The sequence below is a fragment of the Cydia amplana genome, chromosome 8, assembly GCF_948474715.1.
Source record: "Cydia amplana chromosome 8, ilCydAmpl1.1, whole genome shotgun sequence".
Classification (NCBI taxonomy): domain Eukaryota; kingdom Metazoa; phylum Arthropoda; class Insecta; order Lepidoptera; family Tortricidae; genus Cydia; species Cydia amplana.
This window is the reverse complement of record NC_086076.1, coordinates 736255-763981: the sequence shown is the minus strand read 5'-3', so window position 1 is coordinate 763981 and position 27727 is coordinate 736255. Positions and strand designations below refer to the sequence as shown.

Sequence of the window (27727 nt, the reverse complement as noted above, 5' to 3'; positions counted from 1 at the left end):
GTTTGTTTACTTAGCAATTCCATAGAATGACACTTTACGTTGGTAACCTTTTCAAAACTATTTACTTACGTTCCAAAATAAACATGTAATTCCCTGAAAACTTCAGCTTTCAACGCAACCCTAATAAGAATCAACCAAGGCAGCTGGGCGTGGCCATAAGCTGGGCGGGAGGCGTGGCCACAAAACTATGTCAAGTACTTCTAAGACGGATTTGCTGCTGAAAGTGCCTTCGAGAGCTTTTAACTACGATAGATAGGGAGGGTTATGTTTCTTGGAAAAGAGCTGCTTTTATTTGAAATAGTGGAGAGGGAATTCTTTTGAAGTAATCTTGAAATTGAAGAAAGGTTTTCAAGAAAAATATATTGGTAATTTTGTACGATTTTCTTTATTTTGTTATTGGTGGTTTTCTTGGATCTTAAGTATTAGTAACTATGGAATATCATTTTAGTAATTGCTATTCAGTAATGGAAAACATCATGAGAAAATCTGTATATAAAGTAGAAAGAATAAGTTCAAAGTGTCTAAAGAATATTTACGGATTTTATGTCTTTAATTCTAAAAAAAATCGAGACAGGAAGATAATATTGTTGAATTCTTACTCAAAGAAAAATAAGTGAAGCAATACCAGTCCAGTACTACAACTATGTGGAAATTAAAACACTATTTTAATAACAAAACTTCCGTGAGACTGTGAGACACAGACATATTAAATATACAGATATATTTAATAGACATATTAAACTAAAAGACTGGCGCAATAAATAAATGATTGGCAATTACTCCACAGACAAGAGCAAAGCTCTTAAGTTATGATGATGATGATGACTACAACTATGGTCCACAAGTTCAAAACCGAATGAAGTATCAATAATCAATACCAAATCTTAGTTTTGGTAGTGCCTGAGGTTTTTATTTCTTTCGCGAAAATTCTTTGCTGTGGCCGTGCCGTAAAAACCTACTTATCAAACAATTAAAAACCAACATTCAGCTCACGTCCAAATCTGTGTGTTAACCAGATTCCGTGTCCCATCGTTGCCCCCCCTGTTATCGCCACTTCTATTAATTATATGGACCCTCCTGGAATGCACAAATCACGCTTTTGGTGACCTTTAGTCGAATTCCTTTGGTAATTAATTGTATTGGAGTGCTTTTCTTAACATTTTGCTCGATAGTTGTACCGTTACCTGCTGTTGACAATAAAGATGACTCGCGCTATACAGTGTGGAAATAATTAATGAGCCCAGCGGGCTCAGCACGGTTCCATTTTTATCGACTATCACTATGCCCGTCACTTTCGCACTTACATACTTGTTAGAACGTGACAGGCATGGTGATAAACGATAAAAATGCGACCGTGCTACTAGGGCTGGAGGGAAAGTGCCTTAAAACCTTAAGTTAGCTCATTTTACTTACATAGACATTGTACTTATTTATTTATTTATTATTTATTTATTTAAACTTTATTGCACAATACAAGAAAGTACAAATGGCGGACTTAATGTCATAAGGCATTCTCTACCAGTCAACCATTGGGCCAAACAGAAACTTACAATTGGTGCGGAAGAGAAAATCAGTACAGAGATATAAAAGTCACTATCTAAATACTAGGTACCTACTTACTATTATCAATATATACATACATAAATACATAGTATAATACACACACATATATATATACTTATATATATTTACATATATACATACATATAATATATATACATATATATTTTACCCATATTTATTATTTCGCATGAGTCTCACAGGCTATTGTTGCGATAAATAGCTTAAAACTAGTTCTCCGAAGTCGCCAACGAAGTCGTTGATAACGAGAGTATGTTAGTAACACAGCTGATGCTTTATTCTGTTTATTATTCTGTTATATCTATACACATTCTTTTATTATATGTAGAACGGTCCAGGTCTTGGAGGATATAATCAAACGGAGACGCCATGTCTGTAATTTTCTGTACAAAACAGTCTGCCGATTTTTGCGGGGGAGGGGAACGTCAAATGTATGCGTAACGTAAAAATAGCCATGTCAGATAAACGTCAGTCCATACATTGTGTATGACCGTTGGCCGCCTATTTTCGACAGAGGGGAAAGCCTGTTAATGGCTACTCCGTTTAATTGTATCCTCCAAGGTCCAGGTCCATTGTTTTTATGATGTTTTCTATGGGAGGGGGGGCTAAAATTTTTTTTTTTCGATTTCAGGATTGGTGTCATAATAAAATAAGGTCAGTTATGTGAGCCAAACCCTGCATTTAAAGCCCGGACCCGGAGTATTCTACAGACACAGAATAAACAACGGATATTTGTTTGCACGATTAGCGATTATTCCAGTTATTGGTGAAATATCAAAAATAGGTATCCTTAATTTGGTATAATATTCACAATGTTTATAAGATTACTGCGTTTACATGCATAATAATATGTTTGTATGAAAAAAAAGCTTGTTCATAAGTCGTTTTAATATCCTTAATGTGTTTCCTATAATTACCCAAAACACTAAACAACAAATTAAACTTCTTATTTCGCGTAAAACTCAATACCTTCGTGTACATAGGTATAGGAATAACTATCAACAGTCATTCAACATATTCAAATGGTTTGTTTTTGACATCATATACCTACGAATTGAAGACCACCTCATAATAGGGCGTCTCAGCTAACATAGTCATCAAAATTTATCAACCTACCCTCTTTAAAAATATGACTTTATCTTCATATTGTACAAAAGTAAACAGGGGAAAATAAAATAGAACGCAGTACCACCTGACTACCCGCTTTCTTTCAATTTCATCATGTATATGTAGATGAGGCTGTACGTAGCTGCGCGCTTAATATGTACCGACACTCTTATTATCTTTATGGAGCAAGGGTCCATTGTAGCACGGAATTTTAATGATACATTCGAGGAGCATTCCATGGGCTGTCCTGTACCAGCACCTCTTATTTCGTGTATCAGAATTTATTTTTCTTTTTTAGGGTTCTGTACCCGGGCAATTTTATTTAAAGTTGTCCCCTACACTTTTTTTAATTTTTGAATTTCTATGTTATTTCTACTCAGAATCACGAGCTCTTTCTATCCTAATAGGAGAAAAAAGTGTCCCAAGGTTTTTATTTCCATTCTGTTACCATTTTTCATAGACTGTATGGCGGTCACGGAATGGAAAACCGAAAAATGTATGGAAATTTTGGGACACTTTTTTCTCCTATTAGGGTCAAAAGAGCTCGTGATTTTGAGTAGAAATAACATAAAACATCCCAATTTTGAGAAAAAAGTGTAGGGGACAACTTTAAATAAAATGGCCCACCCAAAGGATAAAAACGGGACCCCATTACTAAGACTCCGCTGTCCGTCCGTCTGTTTGTCACCAGGCTGTATCTCATGAACCGTGATAGCTAGGCAGTTGAAATTTTCACAGATTATGTATTTCGGTTGCTGCTATAACAACAAATACTAAATGCCCCACTTAAATATTTCTTATATTCTAGAAATATTTAAGTGGGGCATCCATACAACAAACGTGATTTTTTTTTTGCCGCTTTTTGCGTAATTGTACGGAACCCTTCGTGCGCGAGTCCGACTCGCACTAAAGGATGACTCACGCCAGACCGGGCCCGGGCCGGGCCGGAGCTTCCGGCGTTCGTTTTCTATGGAAAGCACCACGTGATCACCGATCAGCCGTCATAGAAGATGATATGTTGGACGCCTCGGCACGAGCCCGGCCCGGTCTAGCGTGAGTCATCCTTAAGTTTAAATTGGCCTCATAGGATATTAAAGCATAGCTAACAAAAGATGAAAAGCGTTCAAAATTGTCGTGTCGTGTCGTGCGACAACGCGCCCGCGCCGCGCTCACCGTGTCGCGTTGTATTTTTCCAATTTCGCGACGACGACGTGTCGGGAAAATCCTCTTTTGATTTATTTCTTAATTCTCTTATTTCAATTTATTGCCGCGTCGGCATTTGCGCTACTAATGTTTACTAATCGAGTTCCTTTGATGGGATTACACTCATGTATTATGGACTTTCTGAAGTTTTGATTTGCTTTGAGGGTACTGATCGTTTTTTATCTTAATCAATCAATCTTTCAGTTTGTGTTGCTAAGAATTTCATGAAAAATTACGAGATATTTATGTTTAAACGTATAATTTTTATTCCCTATATGAATAACATTATATAGCAAAGTAGGTAAGTACGCTTTTCTGTATGATATAAATAGGAGACAAACGAGTAGAGGAATCGCCTGATTGTAAGCAATTACAAGGGGTTGCAAGTGCGTTGCCGGAATTTAAGACGGGAGTACGATCTTTTCTTGACGGTTTGATGATCGGTGTTTTCTTTGTTTATAAAAAAAATACGCGAGACAACCAAGGTCATTGACATAGCTCGGGGAGTAATGAATAAAAAAATACCTCTACATTTGCAGCCGCCATTTAAATACACATGAAATTTATTTGATTGACACATTATCCCCAAATTCTTCCAAAATTAAATTTTAATGTCGATCCCTTAAAAACACATTGTAAAAACTGTCTCCAGAAAATGAGCGTAAAGCTTTATTTTGTGAAACAATATTAGCGCAAGATGGCGACCAAGTAGCAGATGATCCTCATTTGAATATTGCGGAGACGGGCACACTAGGGGATTTTTTTAAAGTTTTTTTTTTCTTTTTTTATCTGTGCAAAGTTAAAATTACAAAAATAAATGTTTTGTTGTAGGTAGGTAAACTTAAATGAACCTAGTAATTCCAATCTTACAATGAAACCTATCTACTTAACGACACATTTAGATGTAATCGTAAACAAAACATATTATAGGGGCGTTCATTTGAAAGGTGGAAAATAACGATGCCTTTGTAATTATTTCCAAAACAACAAAACTAAAACCTTTGATGACATTTTCTTTATTACATTGTGTCAAATAACCAAGACCAACAACCAAGACTTTATTAGATGAGTCAATGTGTCAAGACCAGCGCTGGAAGCCACCAGCAACATGCTGAGATGAGGCCATTTCGTGGCACTTTAATCTTATTTTGTGTTTTCTTTCATATTATGTATTGTCTGTGCTTACGAATAAATTATATTCTATTCTATTCTATTCTATTCTATTCTATTCTATTCTATTCTATTCTATTCTAAATATTAGGATGTTTTTGGTACCACGATGCCAACTAAATACCTACACAGTATACATACCTACATATAAATATCGTCAATCGAATAGATTCAATTTAAGTTGCTGTAATTCTATAAAATTATTATGAAAGTGGCTTTTTATTACTTATTTGCAATAAATCTCCGTATGAAAAATAGCCTAATGTGTTTTTGAAAATGAGATGCGGGTCCAGCAATATCTGGGGATCAAAGCGGGGTCGGGCATTAGCAGCCCGTAGCGTAGAGCCAGTCAACTGTATCGCTTCATAACTGACGAATAAATTCATCGCACCTTTATTACACTAAAAAGAACTCAAAACGTCAGTCCTTTCAAACGAAACCCACTTATGGCGGCGTATCATGGTCGCATTTTTATCACTTGTCATGCTATGCGTCACTTTCGCACTTACTTATTTGTTAGAACGTGACAGCCATGGTGACAAATGATAAAGAGCCGGCCATAATAGCCCTAATGGTCTCTCCAGATGTCACCGAGCAAGCGATTTGATTGGTCTATTGAATTCGTCGCTCCTACGTAGCCAGCAATGAACTAAAAATCATTAAATTAAGTACCTAAGATACTAGTAGCCTTAACAAGAGTTAGACACTGGCACGCAGGTTAGGTAAGGTGACATTCGGATGTCAACTGCAGCTGCATTACTAGGATTAAACAATCTATAGGGAAAAACAAGGTGTAAAATAAAAGTACCACATTTAAAGTAAGAAAAAACACAAGTTTAATAGAAAAAAAACTATAACTAAGGGTCAAAAAAGAAACTTAACTAGCGCCGACTGAGATGTAAAATGGATTACTTAACAAAAAACTTATCTCTAAAATTGTGCATTATACTATGCAAGAATATATGTTCCTGCTTGTATCAGTAACGGAAAAGTATAGCGGTGAATCCCTATTTGATAATGCAATCGTGAAAGACTGGTGAACGAATTACACATATTATATTACTAAAGACTTAATGTTAAAAGGTTTGATTTTCTGATCGCAGCATGTTAATGTTAATGTTTATTTAAACTACAATCTGTGACTTCGCTACGAGACCGCGATCTGGAACAAGGAGAGGAAAAACATGATTAAAAAAACCACCAAGTGCGAGTCGGACTCGCGCACGAAGGGTTCCGTGTCATTACGCAAAAACGGCAAAAAAATCACGTTCGTTGTATGGGAGCCTTCTGTTTTTAGCATTTGTTGTTATAGCGGCTACAGAAATACATCATCTGTGAAAATTTCAACTGTCTAGACTGCTGTTTATCGCGGTTCATGAGACAGACGGATAGACGGACAGTAGGAGTCTTAGTAATAGGGTCCCGTTTTTACTCTTTGGGTACGGAACCCTAAAAAGAATAATTTACATTACGATGTTTATTATTACAAAAAATATGGCTCAGTGATTTTTTTTATTCTAGTATCATTTCGTACCTTGTCACAGTGACAATCAATATGATAGCCGCTAGGGACCTCACACTATTGCCACTGTGACCATGTACGACATGGTACTGAAATTTAATTCCTTGACCGTAAATGTCTTTTGTTGACACCGCACGTAGCGGCTCAATATCTAGTCCTCGTGTACCACACTGTAAACTAACGTCCAACACTTACTAACTCAGGTCTCTTTCAGCGCGTCCAGTGCTAGCTGCTCGCTGAGCGAATGACAGGCGCTAGACGTCACACGACATCGCTCGACATCTACTATTACAACACTCACCAACGCAGGTCTCTCAGCGCGTCCACTGCTAGCCGCTCGCTGTGTGCAGCCGCGCTGCCAGACGCCCGACGTCGACCCGACGTCGCTCGACGTATTATTACAACACTCACCAACGCAGGTCTCTCTCAGCGCGTCCACTGCTAGTCGCTCGCTGAGCACAGCCGCACTGCCAGACGCTTAACGTCACATGACGTCGCTCGACGTCGATCGACGTCGATCGACGTACAACACTCACCAACGCAGGTCTCTCAGCGCGTCCACTGCTAGTCGCTCGTTGAGCACAGCCGCACTGCCAGACGCTCGACGTCACATGACGTCGATCGACGTTTACTGTTTCAACACTCACCAACGCAGGTCTCTCTCAGCGCGTCCACTGCTAGCCGCTCGCTGAGCGGGGCAGCCGCGCGGCCAGCGCTCCGCCCGACGTCACCCGACGTCACGCTCGACGTCGATCGACGTCGTCGACGGAACGGCACCGGGCGGCCGAGCTTGCTGCCGGAGCCAGGTGCGTCTGCTACCTGCCTGGAAACACAAAGTTTCATGCAGCAACATCCTTTAGGTACAATGAACTAAAATAGATATTTACAGTACATATGGGGCTACTTTTCCGCACTAGTGCGTAAAATAGCACTTTTCGTGCGTATGTCGAAACTTTAAAGTGCCATATGTACTGTAAAACGTTGTTCGATACACGTGCGAATAGGTAATTCGCAACTCGTGTCGATTTAAAACACTCCCTTCGGTCGTGTTTTAATTTATCGCCACTCGTTTCGAATTTCCTCTTTTTCGCACTTGTATCGAAAATAACTATTACGATACAAGTGCGGAAAAGAGGAAATTCGAAACGAGTGGCGATAAATTAAAACACGACCGAAGGGAGTGTTTTAAATCGACACGAGTTGCGAATTACCTATTCGCAGTCATTTAGCACGCGTATCGTACAACGTTTTACAGTACATATGCCCGTTTAAATATTTGACATAGCAACGAAAAGTGCTTATTTACGAACTAGTGCGGGAAAGTAGCACCATATGTACTGTAAATACAATTTACAGTACACATGGGGTTACTTTTCCGCACTAGTGCGTAAAATGGCACTTTTCGTGCGTATGTCGAAACTTTAAAGTGCCATATGTACTGTAAAACGTTGTTCGATACATGTGCGAATAGGTAATTCGCAACTCGTGTCGATTTAAAACACTCCCTTCGGTCGTGTTTTAATTTATCGCCACTCGTTTCGAATTTCCTCTTTTCCGCACTTGTATCGTAAATAACTATTTTATATAGAATGTCTTTGTAATGAAAATTTGTTTTTGTGAATGATGGGAGTAGAGTCAATATGTATACTTACCTACTGTAATTTTTTCCAGTCCAGCTAAGCATTGATATAAGAGGAACGCATAGGTAAATAAGTTTTTTGGTTGAAGAAATGCCACTTTTGACACTGACAGATCGGTATCGTACCGCTGTGACTTCAAAAAACATTGTTCGAATACGGCCGTGACAATTTAAGTAGGCTGAATCATTGAATATAATTTAAAATATAAACTATTAAATTTTATTTTTAATGAAATTATCTATAAAAAATATAGGTAAAAGAGGGACGTTCACAACAGATCTAGAGACAGCTAAATATTTAGCAGCTTTTATTCAGATGACTTTTTCTCTTCTTCACGTGAAGGATACGTCTAGTAGTACATAAGTATATGATTATTTTATAATTTAAAATGATATGACTAGATAGTGACTAAATAAAATAGACTTACCATTCTGCCGCAAGCCCAGTATTAGCGGGTACCCTGGCTCACTGTAATAAAAGGACATAGTAAACGATAAAATGCAGAAATAATTACCTATATACTTTCAGAGAACGATTAGGTATATAGGTGTAGGTACACTAGGTACTAGTTATAAATTTTTATTTCTTTCAAAAATAACAGTGAATAAATACAGTTGGTTTCTTGACATAAGTTTCGAAACGGCTATGTACTTATATCTTTAAGTTGTAAATAAAATCTTACAGTTTAACACTTAATTGATTTAAAATAACGTGAAATATGAACAAAAACTAAAAGAACGACGCAAAGAACACGAACACGTGGTTTTGAACTAAGATGACAGATTATCACAATGTTATTTTGAGACGATATCATGTCACGTAAACTGTTCAAAAATAATGTCCCTAATCTTCCTAGCCTACTATTGAGGTAATTTGAAAGTCAAAAACCAAAACGAGAAAGAATATATTTAAGAACACGTGGTAAAAACAAGATGGCGGATTCCCAAAATGGGAGTTGACGGACTTCCATTGTTCTAAAACAAGATTAATAACTTTCCTACAAATAAATAGGTATTCTATTTATAGCTCACTTAACTAACGTTCAAAATTGAAAAAGAACTAAGTAGGTACCTACACAGTACACAATTTCAAAACGTGTACAACATGGCAGATTACCGAAATCGCAGATATCCAACTTACGATTGATAAATAATATAAATATCCATTATTTACTCAGTTAAATAGCGTTTAAAATTGAAAAATAACCAAATAATTTCATAAAGTGTCAAACAAAATGGTGGCATCACAAAATGGCCGCTAAAGTACAGGAAGTGAATACTTACGTCCCGCTCCGATCCCGAGTGCGCCGTGCGCGTGGGCAGGCTGCCTTTTATAGACGCGGTCGCGGGGCCTCCGGCGCATAGGGTTGTAGCTAAGAAATAAATACTTAAGTAGATTAAAATAATGTAGTCTAATATATGTTTACATTAGCCTTGATAGTTGTTGGCAATTAGCACCGCATATAAATGTCACACATTCCCGTTACATGACCACTAAGTAATAAACATCGGTTTGATTCACAAAGTAAGTATAAAATTACCAAAGTATTCACAAAAATATATATTGGATTAAGTATTTTTTAAAGAACTAGGTCAGTATACATATATCAGTAGTGTGCTTAATTATTGAAGTGAAAACTTCTTTACCGGCGCTGTCCACTTTTTGAGGTGGGGAAAAAATGTTAAACTCGAGACAGCGTAAGACGATCACGTGACCGTAAGATTTAGATGGCCACTCATTTAGATGGCATTTAAATCAATAAAGAAAAACTCAATGACATTACATGAAAAACTGTTACATGTAATGTCATTGAGTTGTTCTTTATTCTTTATTATATTGCAGTCATGTTCATGTTACATTAGGTGTTACGATTTGAGGTGTTTTATTGCTTTAAATGCCATCTAGTGAGTTTAGCTCTAACTGGTATTAATATAACTCGGGTACTAACAGTGATCTGCTTAGGGGTTTCAAGTAATTAACGCTAAGCTAGATGGCGTTAACCTCAATTATACATAGTGCATTTTGCACTAGTCATTGAGTTTTCACTTCTGCCGGCACTCCCTGAGTGCAACCCGTTGTTTTTATATGAGGTGATAACAACTCAAACTATGTACCTATGTTTAATAAAATAAATGAACTGAACTAGGCACGATTACTTAGTAGCCGTGGAAATACATCACTGAAAATTTAGGGTAGAACCCAATGGCCAGAACAAAATTAGGTACAGGAGTTTGAAAATAGCCTGAATGGCTTCTAGAAAATAATGGTATGGTGCCTCTTTGTTTGCTCAAGGTGACGTTCGGATGTCAACTGCAGTTGCATTACTGTTGCGAATAAAATGAGTGACATTCGCCGCCGCATTACTGCTGCAATTATGACGTTCATTCCTTCACTCATTTTACTAAAGAATTTGACACAGCGGCGGCCACAAACATCATAATTAAAACGGGGCTGCTAAAATCATAACCCTATCTTCCTACAGTATTATATTTTAAAAATCTTTAAATATAATATTTAAAACTTTCGCGTTTTCAATATTATATTTGAAACGCGTCTATAAATGCGTGCGTTAGTTAATCTTTAAATACTTTTAAGTTACAAAAACATTTCTTTTATCGACGACGTTCTCCATATGAATCGTTGTCAACATGTTGATAACAACGTTAACAACTCACCAACAGTCGGAATCGAAAGACCTCTTATTATGATTGTTTACCACACACTATAAATTTTACCTACCTACTTCCAAAAAGTAGGAAAAAACTTCGGAAGTTTTTGGAAAATTTCACAGGAAACAAAGAAAACTTTCATTTGGCAACTAGGTACCGGTAAAAATCGACCCCTGTACAAAAATAAATGAAGTTGCCTATGTGGAAATTTCGCAATTTTCGAAATTTTCCGTCAGCACATCATTGGTCCTACACTGCGTCAAACTCACACTTTAACAGATACTTTTTATCTAAAACATTGTGTGAATATTTCGGCTGCCATGCATCAACATGTCAATGGCATTCACGCAATAAATCAACACGCAAAAACGACAGGCGCATCGTGAGATTCCATCTTTTTGTGGAACGTTCTTGGGAAAAAAGTTAAAAGCACACTTGCAAGCAAACTTCTTACATAAATATTGAATTTGTTTTGTTTTTATTTTTAATTGTGTACAAAATTGCGTAACTCCTCAAAATGGTAGTACCATTTGAAAACATTTATTCTATTCTTGAATCGCGTTCTGTTTTTTGGCCTGTAGGTTTTTTTATATTACTTCATAGTCTACACACTTGTTCTGTGTTTGTTGTTGATTCTATAGTTCGTTTTTTTAGCATTAGAAAGAACTTGAAAGAAGGTAAGCGATCTTGACATGTCTTTTAATAATTGAAAAACGCTTTTTAAAAATCAGTAACTATTACTTATCAAAGCAGCCGAATATAAATGATCGTATTAAATTAATAATTGTTACATATTTGCCGTAATTTATTTTTAAAATGTGTTTTTCAAATAAAAGACACATCAAGATTGTTTACCTTATTTCTAATGCTAAAAAAACGAACTATAGGTGATTAGGAGAAAATATTACAATTTGTGTGCATACTACACATGTTCTTACCTACCTAGGTACCTAAATAGTTTTCTAGTGGACATTTTCACTGTGCATAGCTAACTGTATGTTTAATTTCAGTTTTCCTTGTATTTCTACTCAAATTATATGTCGATATTCCACTTGTATCAGAAATATAAAAGAAGAAATAATACTATGTTATAAATACCTTTAGTATAAATGCCTAATGGCAAGCATAGGTATTTTACAATCAGTTTACAATTACTTGTCTACCCTCATTACTAGTAACGTAAATTGAGTGTTGTAAACATGCTAATTTTATAAACATTGATTTGGTCTTTCAAGATTTTTAGTTTTATACACTGTAAATTGTTATTTACTTAAACGAAAATTACCTAATCGTTTCATTATTTTCAATATATCGTTACCTTGCTTGACCATAGTCTGTATAAAATAGTGATATAGCAGAGGATCTTCCTATATATTATACTACTCTTTGGGGATCAGACGAGCAAAATTTGAAAAAGAAGTATCTACCTATATATTTTCACATTAATTTAAAAGGTAAAAACCCGGGCGATGGTCATTTCTTCCGTCGCAAGTTTCGGGCGGCACGTCTCCTTCTAATTTCCTGGTTTTTAAAGGTATTTTTGGAAAACATAATATTTGCACTTACATATACATATAGGTACAAGTCTCTTTGTCTGCTAGTAAACGAAGCTAGTTACCTAACACAAAGGAAAGCACAATACCTATAGGTACTTAGATATACCAGCATATTTCTACCTTTTGTTACCAAAGCCCATTTCTCTCAAATAGACCCCCGCATAAATAGTAGCCATCTTTCCCCCCACCACCCACTGGAAAATAAAACCTGGTAATCTTAAGGGGGGAGTGTCACTGGGCGGGGATACACCACGCCCTGCTGGGTGGGCGGGGCGTTTGAAAACCGTCTTTTGTTTATAGATATGTGGATAAAGTAATTGGTTAGATGTTGGTCACAATTAAATTGGGTTATATTTATGTTTGAGATAGGAGTTGGCGCCAAGTGGATATTGTTTTCCGTAAAACTTGTATGTTGTTTTTCTCAAGGCAAGGTACCTACATATAAGGTATAATGTCCACTTTAGTGTGCTACGAGATTCTTTTACGAGATTATTTTTAGGTGGTGGCGCGTCAAACATAATATACCTACCCATTGGCCAAACCTGATCAGGCTTAGTTTTCTTTAATACCTACTTATAGGAAAAGGTGCCCAATCTTTTCAGAAAGGGCAAGCCCCTAGTAACTAACCAATAATATTTTATTTAAAACCATAAACATAGTTAATACCAAACTTATAATAAAAAGTAACCTAAAATGAAACTACCTACAAAACTAAAACTTATAAGTACCTAAAAAAACTAACTCATAAGTCAGACCAAACTAACTCTGCTGCATAGCATTTGCAATGATAAAGTGTTACAATATCAACATGAATAACAAATTTCTGTGAAAATATGACGTTTATAATGACACTGCCTCACTTTATCCCGTTCATGGTACTGCTAAGTTAGGTTAGACGAATTCTAGAAGTGACAACAGGGCTATAACCGCGAAAATCCAAAATCGTCAATTGCGGGCATTTTTCTCTGTCACTCTAATTACGTCGTAATGAGAGTAAAAGAGAAAGATCCCGCAATTTGCGGATTTCGGTTTTCGCGGTAGCCTGCAGGACCAAAGGTGCATACTTGCATAGTCATGATTTAGTATTAGAATATTTACCTACTCTTATTTGGGCAAAATGGGGTTTCCACAACATAACAATAATGTTGAAAATAAGGGTTAACAAAACTATACACCTACTAAAAATTCGCCTTTACGAGTAGTACCTACCTACATCCAATCTGGCTTCGAATCGCTCGGAGTTATTGATGAACTGTTTTTCACGAAGATGTTTGTTTATTGTTATTAAACTACAACAAAAATCAATAATATAACCTGTGGAATTAATGATAGGAAAATTAAGTACTTAATTATCTAATTATTGTGCATTTAATTTTCATTTTAAGTTAGATATTAATAGTTTAGGACCGCGAAAACGAAACAAAACAGGGAGATAGGTACTAATTAAATGTATAATCTTAAATTGTGATGCAATCCTGAATTTGCGAAAAAAAGCGAGTAACAAAATTAAATAATCCCCAGAAGTTTTTAAACTAAGAGCGGTTTAAAAGTAAAACAAAACCCGGACCCCTCCGTGGGTCCAAATGCTAATTTGCCAACATCTAAACATTTTTTCGGTACAATTTCTAACAAAGTAGGGTACACTTTAGATGAAAGAAAAAGTCGTATGTTTGAGTTGTTTTATTTTTTTATTGCTTCCCTTTAAAAGACTGTTATAGGTCTACCCGTAGGTATAGTCGCCATCAGATATATCGGATCTGCCGAGGTGCTCATAAATATCTGAACACGCACTCTAATGCCTTGACAATAGAGGCGTGTTCAGATATTTTGACACGCTCTTATTCTCTTAACAATAAAGTCGCGTCAAGATCATTTTGAACACCTGACCCGCTTAGCAACTTCTGCTGCGAACTGTATCAAATTTTATATTACCACCATTAAACTTTAGTTGTGGCAAAAAGTTATTGATTGTGGTTGGTTGCGGTACCTTAAAATAAAATAAAAAACAAACTTATACCAACCTGTAACTGTTATAAGGGGCCCACTGATTACAAGTCCGCCGGACGATATCGGCCTGTCAGTTAGAACAAAAAGTTGACAGTTCCGAACAACTGACAGGCCGATACCGTCCGGCGGACTGGTAATCAGTGGGCCCCTTTAAGAACAAATCATACTTAGCTGCCTACATGTGAGATTGTTAAGGTAGATTCTAATGATTGTAGTATACGAATTGCGCACCATCGCCCACACTATTAAGTAACAGTTCGTAAACCTTATTACAAAAGGCATAAGGTCCACCAATGGACAGTTAAGAGTGTGTTACTGTTTGCACTAAAATATAAAACAAAATTTTAAAGCTGCGATATTCGAATACCCAGAAAAAATATCTATTCCCAATATTTGATCTAAAGATTCCACAGGTTTTCGATTGAACAATTGTGACCCGATATAACAGCGGCATGCGTAATTCATGACCGCATAGAAAAATACCGCCATTTTGACGATCGCCGGTCACTGTTTTTACTGTATTTTTAGCCCGGCACATGCGACATCAAACTGTGTTATTGTTGTTTTAGGAAAAGCGTTAGGTTATTTTTATTACTGGAAAAATATCTATGAAAGACGCGAAAGTTTATTTAAGGAAAGTTTCTAGGCAACCCACAGAACGCAACCTAAACTACCTAAAGAAAAATACCCCGTTATAATTATATAACTTTTTTTAGATCGTGTTGGAATTATTGTGTTGTTCTTTTATTTATTTTTTCATAATTATATACACAATTTCGACGTAAACAATATATGGAGGAGACAGTAAATTGCACATTGTGTTGTGCTTGAATTACAAATAAATGTTTATGTTTTAAGTTGTAGACTTTGTGGTAGTTCACCATTTAAATGCATTTAATTAATAGATTAAAGTAGGCACCTAATGATCTGCGCGTTTTCTTTTTATTCTAATTTAAAAAACTATGTTAAATGTAAAAACTAACAAAAAAAAACATTAAATATGTTAGGATGTAGTTTTTATCGTCTTTGTTCTTTATCATGTCCCTATTTGTAGCAAATAAATTCACTTAAAAAAAGGAAGTAGAACGGAAGAGGACAATCTCCACCCAGCTCCTGTTTTTGTTCCACCCATATTTTATTTACTAAGTGGGTATTTGAATAAAAATGCGGTTTAAAAAGTACAAAAGTGGGTACATACAGGGTGAGATTTATGGCGATACGGTCTCGAGTTAAGTTCCCTTTGTGCTAGTTGTTTCTCCGGAGGTTAGACTATCTTTTATTGTCCCCCGTTCGTTGAAACCTAATTTACGTACCGTTTCAGCACAGTCATTTTTACGGTGCCTTAGGTTCAGAGAACGGAGTTCTTTAAAATAGGTACGTGCCGTTTTTTAAGATCACAATACGGTTGCCAAAAACTTAATTAGCAATCATGACGATTTCCTCTAGAGACATTATAAATTCGAATAATGATTTTTTGACTTCCGCTCAATAGAAAAAAATCAAGAGCATAAGTCTACAACTCACTAAATTTTTTAACAATAAAAAAAATTGATATCCGCGATCCCAAACATGCTCTGCATTGTATCCATCTCGCTCACACTTAAGCTCAGTAAGAGTAAGAGAAGAACACGAATCTACGGGGCCTTAAGAGCCAACAGGAGTGGTCATTTCTTTATTCTTTATTCTTTATTCTTTATTTCATTGTAGCCATGTTCATAATTCAGTAAGGTGTTACAAGTATAAAGCGGTAGGTACATGACACCCTGTAAGGGCACACAATATGATTATCCTTAAACTAAAAACATATATGTACATTAACTTAACTTATTTTATTTTAGGTATATTGCGCATGTATCCCGTACCATAACAGTGCGAGTTAAATTTATTTATTTATTATTACTATATTAAGTCAATAACAGCATAGGAATTATAATAAGTTTATAATTTCGCAATACAAATTATAGGGTTCTCCATACAAACGTACTCGACTGTTTTCGCCGTGGGTTTTGAAGCTAGAGCAATGATTTTTTCAACACAGATTAATATTGTCAATATCTGTGTCGGACCGTTTTGCTTTTTTTGATATTTTTGTTTTTTAAGGCGCTAGAGCCCTTCAAAAATGGCCAAAATGGCCTAATTGACTATGCCGCAATGAGAGGCGTGCTATTCAAAACTGACATCAATTAGTCAAAAAAGGAAAACGGTCCGACACAGATAATGTCATAATCATTTAGATTTCCAAATTTGGTTACGATTGGTTAAGTTTTGGAGGAGGAAACAGTCGAGTACGAAACCTCGATTTTTGATATTTTTACGCAGGATTTTTCGCCTTGTCCTTATCGCACTAGTTTTAGGAGCCGCTTCCGTTAGCGAGACGGGTATATTTACCTAAAATATTTAAATCTTAGCTCCTGTTGGCTCTTAACTGGTAAGTGCTTTAATAACACCAATGTGGGTGCACCTTAAAGCTCGAATTGGCCTATAAGATTCTTGCCCTGGGTCGAAGGGAAACAGGTCTTATGTCAAGGTGCTAAGGGTCAGGCGAGTGACCTGATAAGGTCGTGATCTTGGTAATCGCTGTGCAAACAGTACTGGCATGCGCACGATTGTTTGTTCACTGGTTTGAATGTACAGGATGTTGCGATTTTTAAATATTTGCATGTTTTGAAATATGTATTTAAATATTCAATTGAGCCACACCTCGGACACTGGCGATCAAATGTATGAAACAAACGCGTTCCTACGCACACAGCCTAAGCTCGTGTAGGTGAACGCGTACCATGCTTGTGTGAGTGAGATAAGGCATTGTAGGGTAACTGTGAGGTAACCGAGAGCGGGTGGGCGGCACTTTCAACGGGAGGCAGGGAGTGTCCATACTGTACGCTAGTACTCTTTATTATACTGTGATTGAGCTAACAAATAATGCCTCTAAAGTATATAGTAAACTTCTGCCTTATTAAAAAGAACCTGGTATAATCTATCAAAACTATCTGTCTTGTTGTACAATCAGCATCAGAAGTTGCTAAGCGGGCGAGGTGTTCAAAATTACCTTGACAGGCTCCTATTCTCTTAACAGTAAACTCGCGTCAAGATCATTTTGAACACCTCGCCGGCTTAGCAACTTCTGCTGCTGACTGTATCTATGACAGTGGTTCCTAACCTTTTCAGTCCGCTCACCCCTATGACTAACTAGGGAACCTGATTTTACCCCTCCTCCCAATGGTAATAAAAAATAAAATGTGTACGTTTGTTAATATTGTTATATTAGGTTAGCTTATTACGTTATTACCCTCGTAAAATAGCAGTTTTACCCCCACGGGAGTAATTACCCCCAGATTAGGAACCACTGATCTATGACCTTATGAGGAAAGTAAACGACCGCTTCACTATATGAAGGAAGTACTTCCTTTTCTTGATGAATGATAGGTATATTATGGAATGAATATTTTGATTTATTTTTCCAATAGCCAAGCCCCTTCGTTTGACATTTTGTGGTGTGATTATTATAAGAGTTAGAAACATGTTGCGAATATGTTTTTGGATCCTCCTAACTCTTAAATCAGCCTGTAGGTTAATGACCGTGAGAGCGGCGTGCGCGAGCATCCGACGCCTCGGGCACCCGCGCATTACGCCTAACTCTCACCATCGATAATCAAATTATTACGTATCTGACTACCGCCTGACGTGTACAGGTCATTGGCTAGTACTTGCTAAGTTCTATATTGAGCACAGCAGACAATACCGCCGCGCTAACTGGCAAGATTGTTAAATCTTTAGTAATACCTCGTAAATAGTAAGTTATAGGTAGGTAACCTTCAAACTTTATAGGAAATCGGTATTCCCCATCCATTTATATACGATTTGAAAATGTTCGTTTACGGTCTACGGGTGTCATTGGGGCATATTTAATCGTTGACATTGGTATAAAGAAGTCTGTGTTGTACGGAACAGGGTAATGTTTTCAAAATGACGGGCGTTTTTCCGAGCCTTGGTAATCTCATCCGGGCATTACCTACTATCTCTCATCACCACTCTCCCAATAATCGAATCATTACTACGTATTTACCGACTGTTTTTTTTATGTTGAAGGGAACTTGTAATTAGGTATGCTTATGAAAACCTGTCTACTTCAAACTTACATCAGTTATAGCGACTCAAAAAAGCTGATTGACCCATACTACCTAGTACATTATCGAATTTGCGCAAAAACCTCGTCAGATTCGACGCGTCGGGTAATACATTTATTGCGTAGAACTTGCACGCATTCCTTAAGGCGACTGAGTATCTCAACGTCCTCCATCGATTGAATACATCACCCGCATGCGAAACCGAATATAAAACACTTTCCATTCACACATTACTTAGGTATATTTCAAATTTTAAACGAGGAGAATTTTATTTAACTAAGTATATTGTTTTATAGGAGCAATGAGAATATTATTTGTAATTTAGGAACTTTGGAGATTTCAATGTTTTAAACAATCTCGCTTAGATATATTTTTGACATAGGCTCTCGTAGCTAGTCATCAAAGATTTACAAAAAAAAAATAACGGGTTGCACTCCGGGAGTGCCGACAGAAGTGAAAACTCAATGGCCAGTCCAAAATGTCTGCATCACTATGTATAATTGACCCATCCTCCTTTCTATTGAAAAACTTTAGTTCCGAAATTGCTGGTCAGTGAGCTTGTTTAAAATTCGACATTCAAATTTGTAGCGTTAATTGTTTAAAATTCGAATAGAAATTGTAAAGTTACCTTGCAGACCTCGCATCTAAATATTTAGTCATGATATTTTGAGTTTTATTCACCAGCACTAGAGTTCACTTTTATTAGCGATTTCATCAAGATGTAGCTTTATTGAATTATATTTGAGTGATATAAAGTTAGAATGTAACTGTGAGATCCTCGTATTTCAGCCCGTACAAGATTTGAACCTTTTTCATGTAATGTCATTGAGTTTTTCTTTATTGATTTAAATGCCATCTAAATGAGTGGCTATTTAAATCTTACGGTCACGTGATCGCCTTACGCTGTCCCGAGTTTATCATTTTTTCCCCACCTCAAAAAGTGCCCAGCGCCGCTAAAGAAGTTTTCACTTCAAAAACAAATAGGCACAGTTTTAGACAAATACCACGATTGGAACTTACAAATTTACGCCATTTTTATTTAATCAAACTCGTGCCTCTCGCTCGTAATATAAACATTTATTAATGTCATGATTTTTAGTTCGCTACTTAGTAATTCAAAAGCCTTAGAGCGTTTCCACAATGTCCGATCCGACATCCGATATGGCGCAATGCCATCAAGTCCTTTTATTTTTGCATTACTGCTTTAAAAAAACCAATACAAAATGTATAAAAAAATAAAAAAGCACTTTTTTCTTTTTTCCTTCTTTGTAGTCATATCCGACCTCCAATATCGGATCAGACAATGTAAAAACGCTTCGAAAACAAATATGTATTCCACAAAACTAATCGCCTTAACACCGCTTTAACATAACCCAGTACCTACCGGGAATCCAGCCATGGGAACCGCGATCGTGGAATCAATTACAAATACTCGCATAATTACTAATTAAACTTAACGGACACATCCTTATTTGTACAATTAACTAGGGGCTGATTCTGATAAAGTCAAAATGTTCTTTGCTCAAGTGCCTAGACCTAGCAACAAGCACTTTTAAATAGTGTTTGGGTACAAATGTCAACTTAATCTAATTACCAGAGCAATTTATTGATGCAATTATTAAAAAAATATTGAATTAAGTAATAAAGAAGTCAAACTTAATGATGTAAAATTTCACAAAGAGATCATCACACGCTAAAACATTTCGATAACATGCTTTCTAGAGTATTGTTTATACAATTTTTAGTATTTGGCGATCATATTGAGAATTTCTTATAAAAAAAAATTAAATCTTAAAAAAGAAACTTAAAAATTTGTTATGGATGCCTGATAACAGAATTGTGTTTGCATTTTGCGCTCACCAATCAGCATGAGCGATCGTCAAAATTGTATTAAAACAAAATGCATCCTGCCCCAAAGCACTGATCTGGAGCCAGTTTTTTATTTTTTATTTTAGTTGTTGTAGTTAGTTGTAGTTTATATTACTTGTTATTGCTTTATGAAATAAACACAAACAAAATTGAATCTTTAATATAATTGTTCAAATCGGAATCGGCTTCAGGGCAGCTTGACATTGTTGCGATGTGGAACATATCCAAGGGAATGAAGACATAATTTTATTCCCTTTTAGTCTTATGGAGACTTCTGAGTAAATACAATCAGTCCATTTTTAGAGATAACTGACTTTTCTTGCGACGCGCTTGCGCTGTATAGGTAATTGATTTTTACAAGCTTCTATTTCTTTGGTTGGTTAGGTCAAATCTTGCAAGCTGAATTAGACCCACTTTCTTTTGAGGCTTGAGCTGCAACTTCACATACCTGCATAGGTACTCGTAGGTACCTATGTAAGAGGAAGTTGAGTGACAATGCAAGATCCACATGATATAACAACACAACCTAATTGTGTTTGTTAGAATTGTCTCGATGATTATTAAGTTGCCTGTTGAAAGAAAAGTATAGTCAGCGATAATAGTTGGTATCAAAAATTAAATTATGGAAAAAAACTTATTTATCAGAAAATTTTGTATTTTTGAAGTGAAAACTTCTTTAGCGGCGCTGTGCACTTTTTGTGATGGGGAAAAATGTTAAACTCGCGAGGGCGTAAGACGTAAAACGTAACCCTCTCTTTCTACCGCGCGGCGAAAATCTATGCCTGAGCCTGCTGTTTCGTTTTTATTCACAGGGCTGCCAGTACATAAATCTTGATTATACGATCCAGTGCCCGCAATTATACGAAATTCGATTGCATTATACGAGTACAAAATTAAAAAAAAACGAAAGCCCAAATTGCGGGGATCTTTCTCTTTTACTCCAATGAAGGCGTAATAAGAGTGACAGAGAACGATGCGATAAAAATTCGCGGTTCTAGCTCACGTTGACGTGTATTTTAGTAGTTGCCGTTCCATTAAATCGTATAAACAGTATTGGCACACTGTTTTACAGCATGTCAGTAGTTTGACATCGGTGTTTTTTTTCGTATCCAATTATACCGATTGACCAACTATACGTAATGGATACGAAAAAAATTCGATTATACGAAATTCGTAGCCAATTCTACGATCTGGCAGCCCTGTTTATTCACCAAAGAACTTTAGTCATAACGTATCACAATCAGGTCAATTATTTAAAACTGGACTTTTATATTAAGCAATAAAATTCAATGTTCTAATCTTGTACGGGCTGAAATACGAGGATCTCACAGTTAGGGGAGATGTGGGTATAATGATCCCCTTAAGGGAGAAACTTTACTGTGTTCACATTTGGAGACCAAAACACAAGATTTAGGTCTTTATGAATAGTCCATTTACTTAACTAAGTAACTGCATACTTATTTCTCGTGTTTTTTTTATATATTTAAATAATTATGTTATGTTTTCTAAAGGTTTAGTAAAGGATCATTTTATACATAGGTATGTATAAAACGATCCCTAGGGTAGAGTTAAAATAATCACAGATGATTCCTTTGTAATATCAAGATTTCTTCGTTTTAATCATTTAAGTCAGTCGATTCCAGCGTTTCTTTATTTTCAGAAGATGAGTGCTATTTATTTTTTTCTATTTTGGCCTTATTTCAACGCCGTCAGGGGCACAGATTTTGCTTGCTATTTTAAAAGGCAATCCATAATTTAATCGCATTAAGAGCCCTTAGCATTTCTTCCTAAGGTCATTTTTTCGGAAGTAAGTGGCTTTGTGGCCTGTACAGGAAATGCTCATAGTAAATTACTTAGGGGGTAGAATGATTCCAGGGATCATTTTACGCCTACGAAAACGGATCATTTGACCTCAAACACCAAATTAGAAATATCGACAAAAATATAACTTTCAAATTCAACTTGCTTCAGTATAAACATCCTTCAAGTATAGATAAACATCATTAAGATCCGACAGTGAAACATAATTTGAATAAAACGCAACATGCTAAAAGTAATGGAATTCGGAAAATAGGCTACCGTAGATTATACGTAGGTATATGTTTTAATTATTTTCTAATAAAATCACGCTACGTGCAATTTTGGAACTAAAGTTTTTCAATAGAAAGGAGGATGGGTCAATTATACATAGTGCTGCAGACATTTTTGATTAGTCATTGAGTTTTCACTTCTGTCGGCACTCCCGGAGTGCAACCCGTTGTTTTTTTTTACGCCATGTTATACGTAATAGGTACGTATAACATGGCACAAAAAACACAATATTTTCTAGTAATTATACGTAAAAGTTCATTACGAACCGTTGATTAGTTTTGTTCGTGTTAAACTGGTTTAAGTCAACGAAACGATCCTGAAGAAATATTACGAGCAAAATTATACTAATGTACTTCTTTATGAATGGTCTGCAATGCGCTAACATTTGTATAAGCGACTATGATTTATTTAAGATTTCAAGCCATGTTATTTAATGTTACTAGTTTACATAAAACCTGCGTAGATTTATTTTCAATTTTTCTAACTTGATTGTAGACAGCATCAATGAATGTAACAGTACACCTCGTTACCCTTTAAGTAAATGAAGTAAGTAATGGATTAAATCGTAGGGTTATAGAATTTCTTAGTGCTTGTCTCGTAACACGGATAGTTGCGGAAAGGTAGGAATATTCTATCAGGATCTATCAGGTGGACAAATTTGTCAATGAACGACAGGTGTTTAAGGTAGATATGTACAATTGTAGAAGGTAGATATATTTTCTTACTATAGGTCCATTTACATTGATTAAGTTACTAAACGCAAGTAGCAAATGTATGAACTCGAACTAAACACTCATCAAAGTTTAAATACTAAATAGGTCCTAACCACAGAACATATTAAAGAGGTTAGAACGGCTATCGCGCGCAGTTAGTATCGGAACCGGTGTCGCCGCTCGTTCCTCTCCACATTTCCACATTTCTCGCGCAACGGTAGTAAAAACTTGTGTGCCTGATGAAATGGATACGCCTCCTTTAGACAGATTTGATGTCTGGCTTCTTAATCTGAACGTTATTGTGGCGCAAAAGGCATGTTTACGTTTTTCGGTCAGCGCGGGCGAGTACTAGCATGCGAGCGTTTGCTCATAACCGGCGGCGACACGTACCCTGCTCGCATCGCCATTCTACTTGTTCTGTGGTCCTAACTGATGTGGTCGGTAAGAAGTTATGATGATCAACTACGGACTGACTGAAGGCTTGACTGCATAAGATTTTATATATAAACTAGTTTTACAGCCGTATTCGAACAATAAGATACGTCAAATATTAGATAATGAAACGATATATTATGCATCGGATATGTCAGTGTCAAACAAGTGTCAAAAGTGACGTTTTTGTTTGAAGAAACGGCTGCTAGTATCAAAAATCATTTACCTTCTATATATTAGAAAATAACCACGCAAACCTATAACAGCATAAATCGTGGTCGTTAATTAATTGCCACAACAACGTACAAAATATTAACGTGTACGTTCTACAAACGACATAAATAAATAGTGGAGCTAATTAATGACCAATGTTTTACCACCTACCCTAACGAGCCTTCTTTGTAGCACGGAATTAGGCCACATATCACAAGAAAACATCAAGACTTTTCACATTCGGAGTTTCTTTATGAGTTTGTTGTTTTTATTTATATGGAGAAATGTTAGCTTCATTGTTGAGGCTAGTTAGTTTGATTGAACTAGCCCTAACAACGTCGAGTGGTTAATATGTATAATAATAATAACTTGTTGGATCTATATCCCCACGCAAGCCTATCAAAAGACCAGGATTTATAGGCCAGTGATAAAAAAAAATAACTAGAACTACAACGCTTAATATAATTTCTCACATGGCGATGGAGGTACCTTATTCCACGCTGGCCCAAATTGTTTTCATATATTTTTTACGCTTAAGATGTATTTTTTACGTGGTTCCTTCAGAATATTATTAAGTGGGATGGGTTTTACTGTATTAGTATTAACTTAATTATAATATAAAAATTCAATTTAGACTCATTCCTTTAGATATTTATAAGAATCTAGCTTGGTCGGAAATCCGATTTATTGTCTAATTTTTACATGAAGTTTTCGAAGAAGTAGGTATCAAACAAACAAACCAGTTTCCCAGCATTTACATCATACACATACACACACTGTCTTCAGCTTCAAGATCAATTTTTATGTAGGTATATTTTTATAGTCATTTAACTTTAAAATGTTTTAATAACCTGAAATGGCTCTAGCGAGTTCTACAGCTCACAGAACTAATTGACAGTATCTAGAAATGTACGCAATTAGGTCCTATTCGTCAGTAAAATACAAAAATACCTATAATACCTTCACATATTTGACAAAACCTGCGTACAATGTCGTCAAAATCTCCAGCAACTTCGTTGACTGGCGCCAACATGCACGTGCACGTCAAAATAGTTTTACTTAAAACATTTCCATCTCGAATTCCGAATTTAAATGGAAATTCACGCATTTTCCGCATGCATCGAATGCCCTCGACATCAGAATCCGTTGACACCTGATTTTCCACGCTGGCGCCCTTAACCGAGCACATCACTCCAACACAAGCAAGCAAAACGACCTATGTTCCATACAAACGTTACACACTTAAGCCCTTTCAGTTTTGGGGCACAGTACAGGGTTGCATATGACAAAGTTAAACATGCTTGCCACAATAAAACACGCAATCGTATTTCGAAGTGGTAAGGTAAATTTTGCTAGTGTAATTTGTTTGGTAGATGCAAAGTTATAGTGGAGTAAGGTTGTGACATATGCTTCAGGTGACAAGTGATTTGTATGGGCGTAAATGGATGGAGGTGTGCCGACTAGTTGCAGTATTTACATGACGAGGTACCTATTTAAAATAGCCCCAGTTAGAATATTTACATTGCTAACTATAGAACACAATGATTTCAATCGATCGACCAAACACCGCAATGAAACAGATATCACATGCAACCTCTGAATGAACTGTCTAAACAAGGTTTAAGTTATATTAAGCTTTTAACATTATGGGGAAAATTATTTTTTAAGATTCTCACTTGTTTAGTTCGCACTTCGCGATATATCGTACCTCTATAACCCTTCCTGACGCGTGCGTAGGACGCGCTAGTAACTAAAAGCGTCCAAATCCATTTAGATATTACATGTATCATATTGTTTACGACTCCCAAACATCTCCAAATAAGCAATAATCTAATGGATTAAAACGTAATGCAGATTCCATGCAAAAATATTCAAAGTAGACAGTACGTCGGCCATGTTCGGAGACACGCACGCCGTCTGGCGGACGCAGATGGAACCAACTAGCAACTGACGTCCGCAGCGCCATCGCGCTACAACTGCATTCTGCCCGCATCTCCCACTAAACCCGCACTCATTTACATTCATAAACACTTAACACTTTAGTTTTTAAAACGGGCACACTTCACTGTTTCACGCGCGATAATTAGTTAAAACTAATTGACGGAGCTATGTCTTCAACGACAGCAGAGCGGCGAATGAAATCCTCCACCATGTTGTTACGGAATTTTATACTCCATCCGAGCCACCAGAGCCTCCAAGTTTGCCTCCTTCAAATTCGTTATGCATACAGCACCAAGGGCTGTTGAATACCGTTCGCGTTTATTTATGAACACGCAAAGTTCTGGTGCCAGTCCACCGGGCAGCCTCCGACTCCACAATGCATGCGATCGCTGAAAAAGCCCTTTTTATGTATTCAACTTCACTCTAGCTCATCTGCAAGTCGTATTATGGATCTAATTAACAAGTTAATATGGATGGGCGGCGCGGCTGCGCAGAGCGTTCGAATCTTCAAACCATCTGACTGCAGCTGATCGGTCAGTTTGAAACTTAAACTATTTACCTGTATCATAAAGCGAACGATTGCGACTTTGCAATGGTAAGGAGCGTTCAGAAATTCCGCCCCGCCTGTCTCCCCCATCACAAAGTATAATGATATCGTCGCCCGCGTTATTATGGAGTCGTCATAAATATTTCATGGCGGGCAGTAATGGGCAGCGGCCGGTGGTCGAAGACACCGTTACGCGGCATTACGTATCTAATCCAGAGAAATCGATGATCAGACGCGGGCATCCCGCTGAATGAGACTGGTCTTTGTTCCACTGCAGTTTCCTTCAACGACCACACAAGCATTTTCTTATTTTTCTACTTTGCGCTTTAAATTCGCGCGAAGCGTTTCACTATGAGAGCATTTGGAAACTAGCGAATGTGTACTTTATTGCAAGCAAGAAAGGTATAAAGTTGAATGTGTTTAAGTTCATATTCAGAGAATATGCTAAGCGGGTGACAAATATATGTACTTACTTAGTCAAGATAATGAAAACGAGTAGGTGTGTATAGGACGAGATGTTCCCATTGTAGTATCTTAATTCCGTGGCTCTACTGAAAAAAGTACAAGTTTCGCGAAGCGCAAACAAAGAGGGTATATTAAATAAGTTCCATAGATTACTAGTACTCCTTTTTAGGGTTCCGTACCGAAAGGGTAAAAACGGGACCCTATTACTAAGACTCCGCTGTCCGTCCGTCCGTCCGTCCGTCCGTCCGTCCGTCCGTCCGTCCGTCTGTCACCAGGCTGTATCTCACGAACCGTAATAGCTAGACAGTTGAAATTTTCACAGATGATGTATTTCTGTTGCCGCTATAACAACAAATACTAAAAACAGAATAAAATAAAGATTTAAGTGGCGCTCCCATACAACAAACGTGATTTTTGACCGAAGTTAAGCAATGTCGGGCGGGGTCAGTACTTGGATGGGTGACCGTTTTTTTGCTTGTTTTTTACTTGTTTTACTCTATTTTTTGTTGATGGTGCGGAACCCTCCGTGCGCGAGTCCGACTCGCACTTGGCCGGTTTTTACCCCTTTTCACTAGCGAGCCAAAGAATTACACCTAGCGGTAGGTATCTTACTTGTTCTTTACCTGTCTTGGTTTTTTTCATCACACACTTTCAGTTTCTTTCGAAAAGTTTTGAAATACCAATTTATGTAAAATTCAGGATTTAGCGCATCGTATAAATCTGTCAAAATAAGGTAGTTAATCTTAGGTTTTCATTCAACTTTAATATTTCCTTTCTTTGAACGTCTATTGTGCCTGTATGCGGAAGAAAAACCCGTTTTCCTAAAACTATATAACATCGACGTTTTTTCAAGATATGTACATAGATAATAAAA

The 27727-nt window shown here is 36.7% G+C and overlaps 1 protein-coding gene and 1 long non-coding RNA gene across 2 annotated transcripts in view; both read right to left on the bottom strand.

Moving 5' to 3' along the window:
• Window positions 1-26705, bottom strand: part of LOC134650388 (zinc finger protein 239-like) — a 44155-nt gene extending 17450 nt beyond the window's left edge. The window contains exon 1 of the mRNA XM_063505343.1: window positions 25788-26705. Coding sequence (XP_063361413.1) covers window positions 25788-25893 — 106 coding nt within the window. The 5' untranslated portion in view covers window positions 25894-26705. The remainder of the gene's footprint in view (window positions 1-25787) is intronic.
• LOC134649992 (uncharacterized) lies at window positions 5874-8721 on the bottom strand. Its single transcript, XR_010097016.1, has 3 exons — window positions 8651-8721; window positions 7231-7406; window positions 5874-6223 (listed from the first exon to the last, which is right to left on the bottom strand). It is a non-coding gene; the product is annotated as an uncharacterized LOC134649992 (long non-coding RNA).
• Window positions 26706-27727: the final 1022 nt, after the last annotated feature.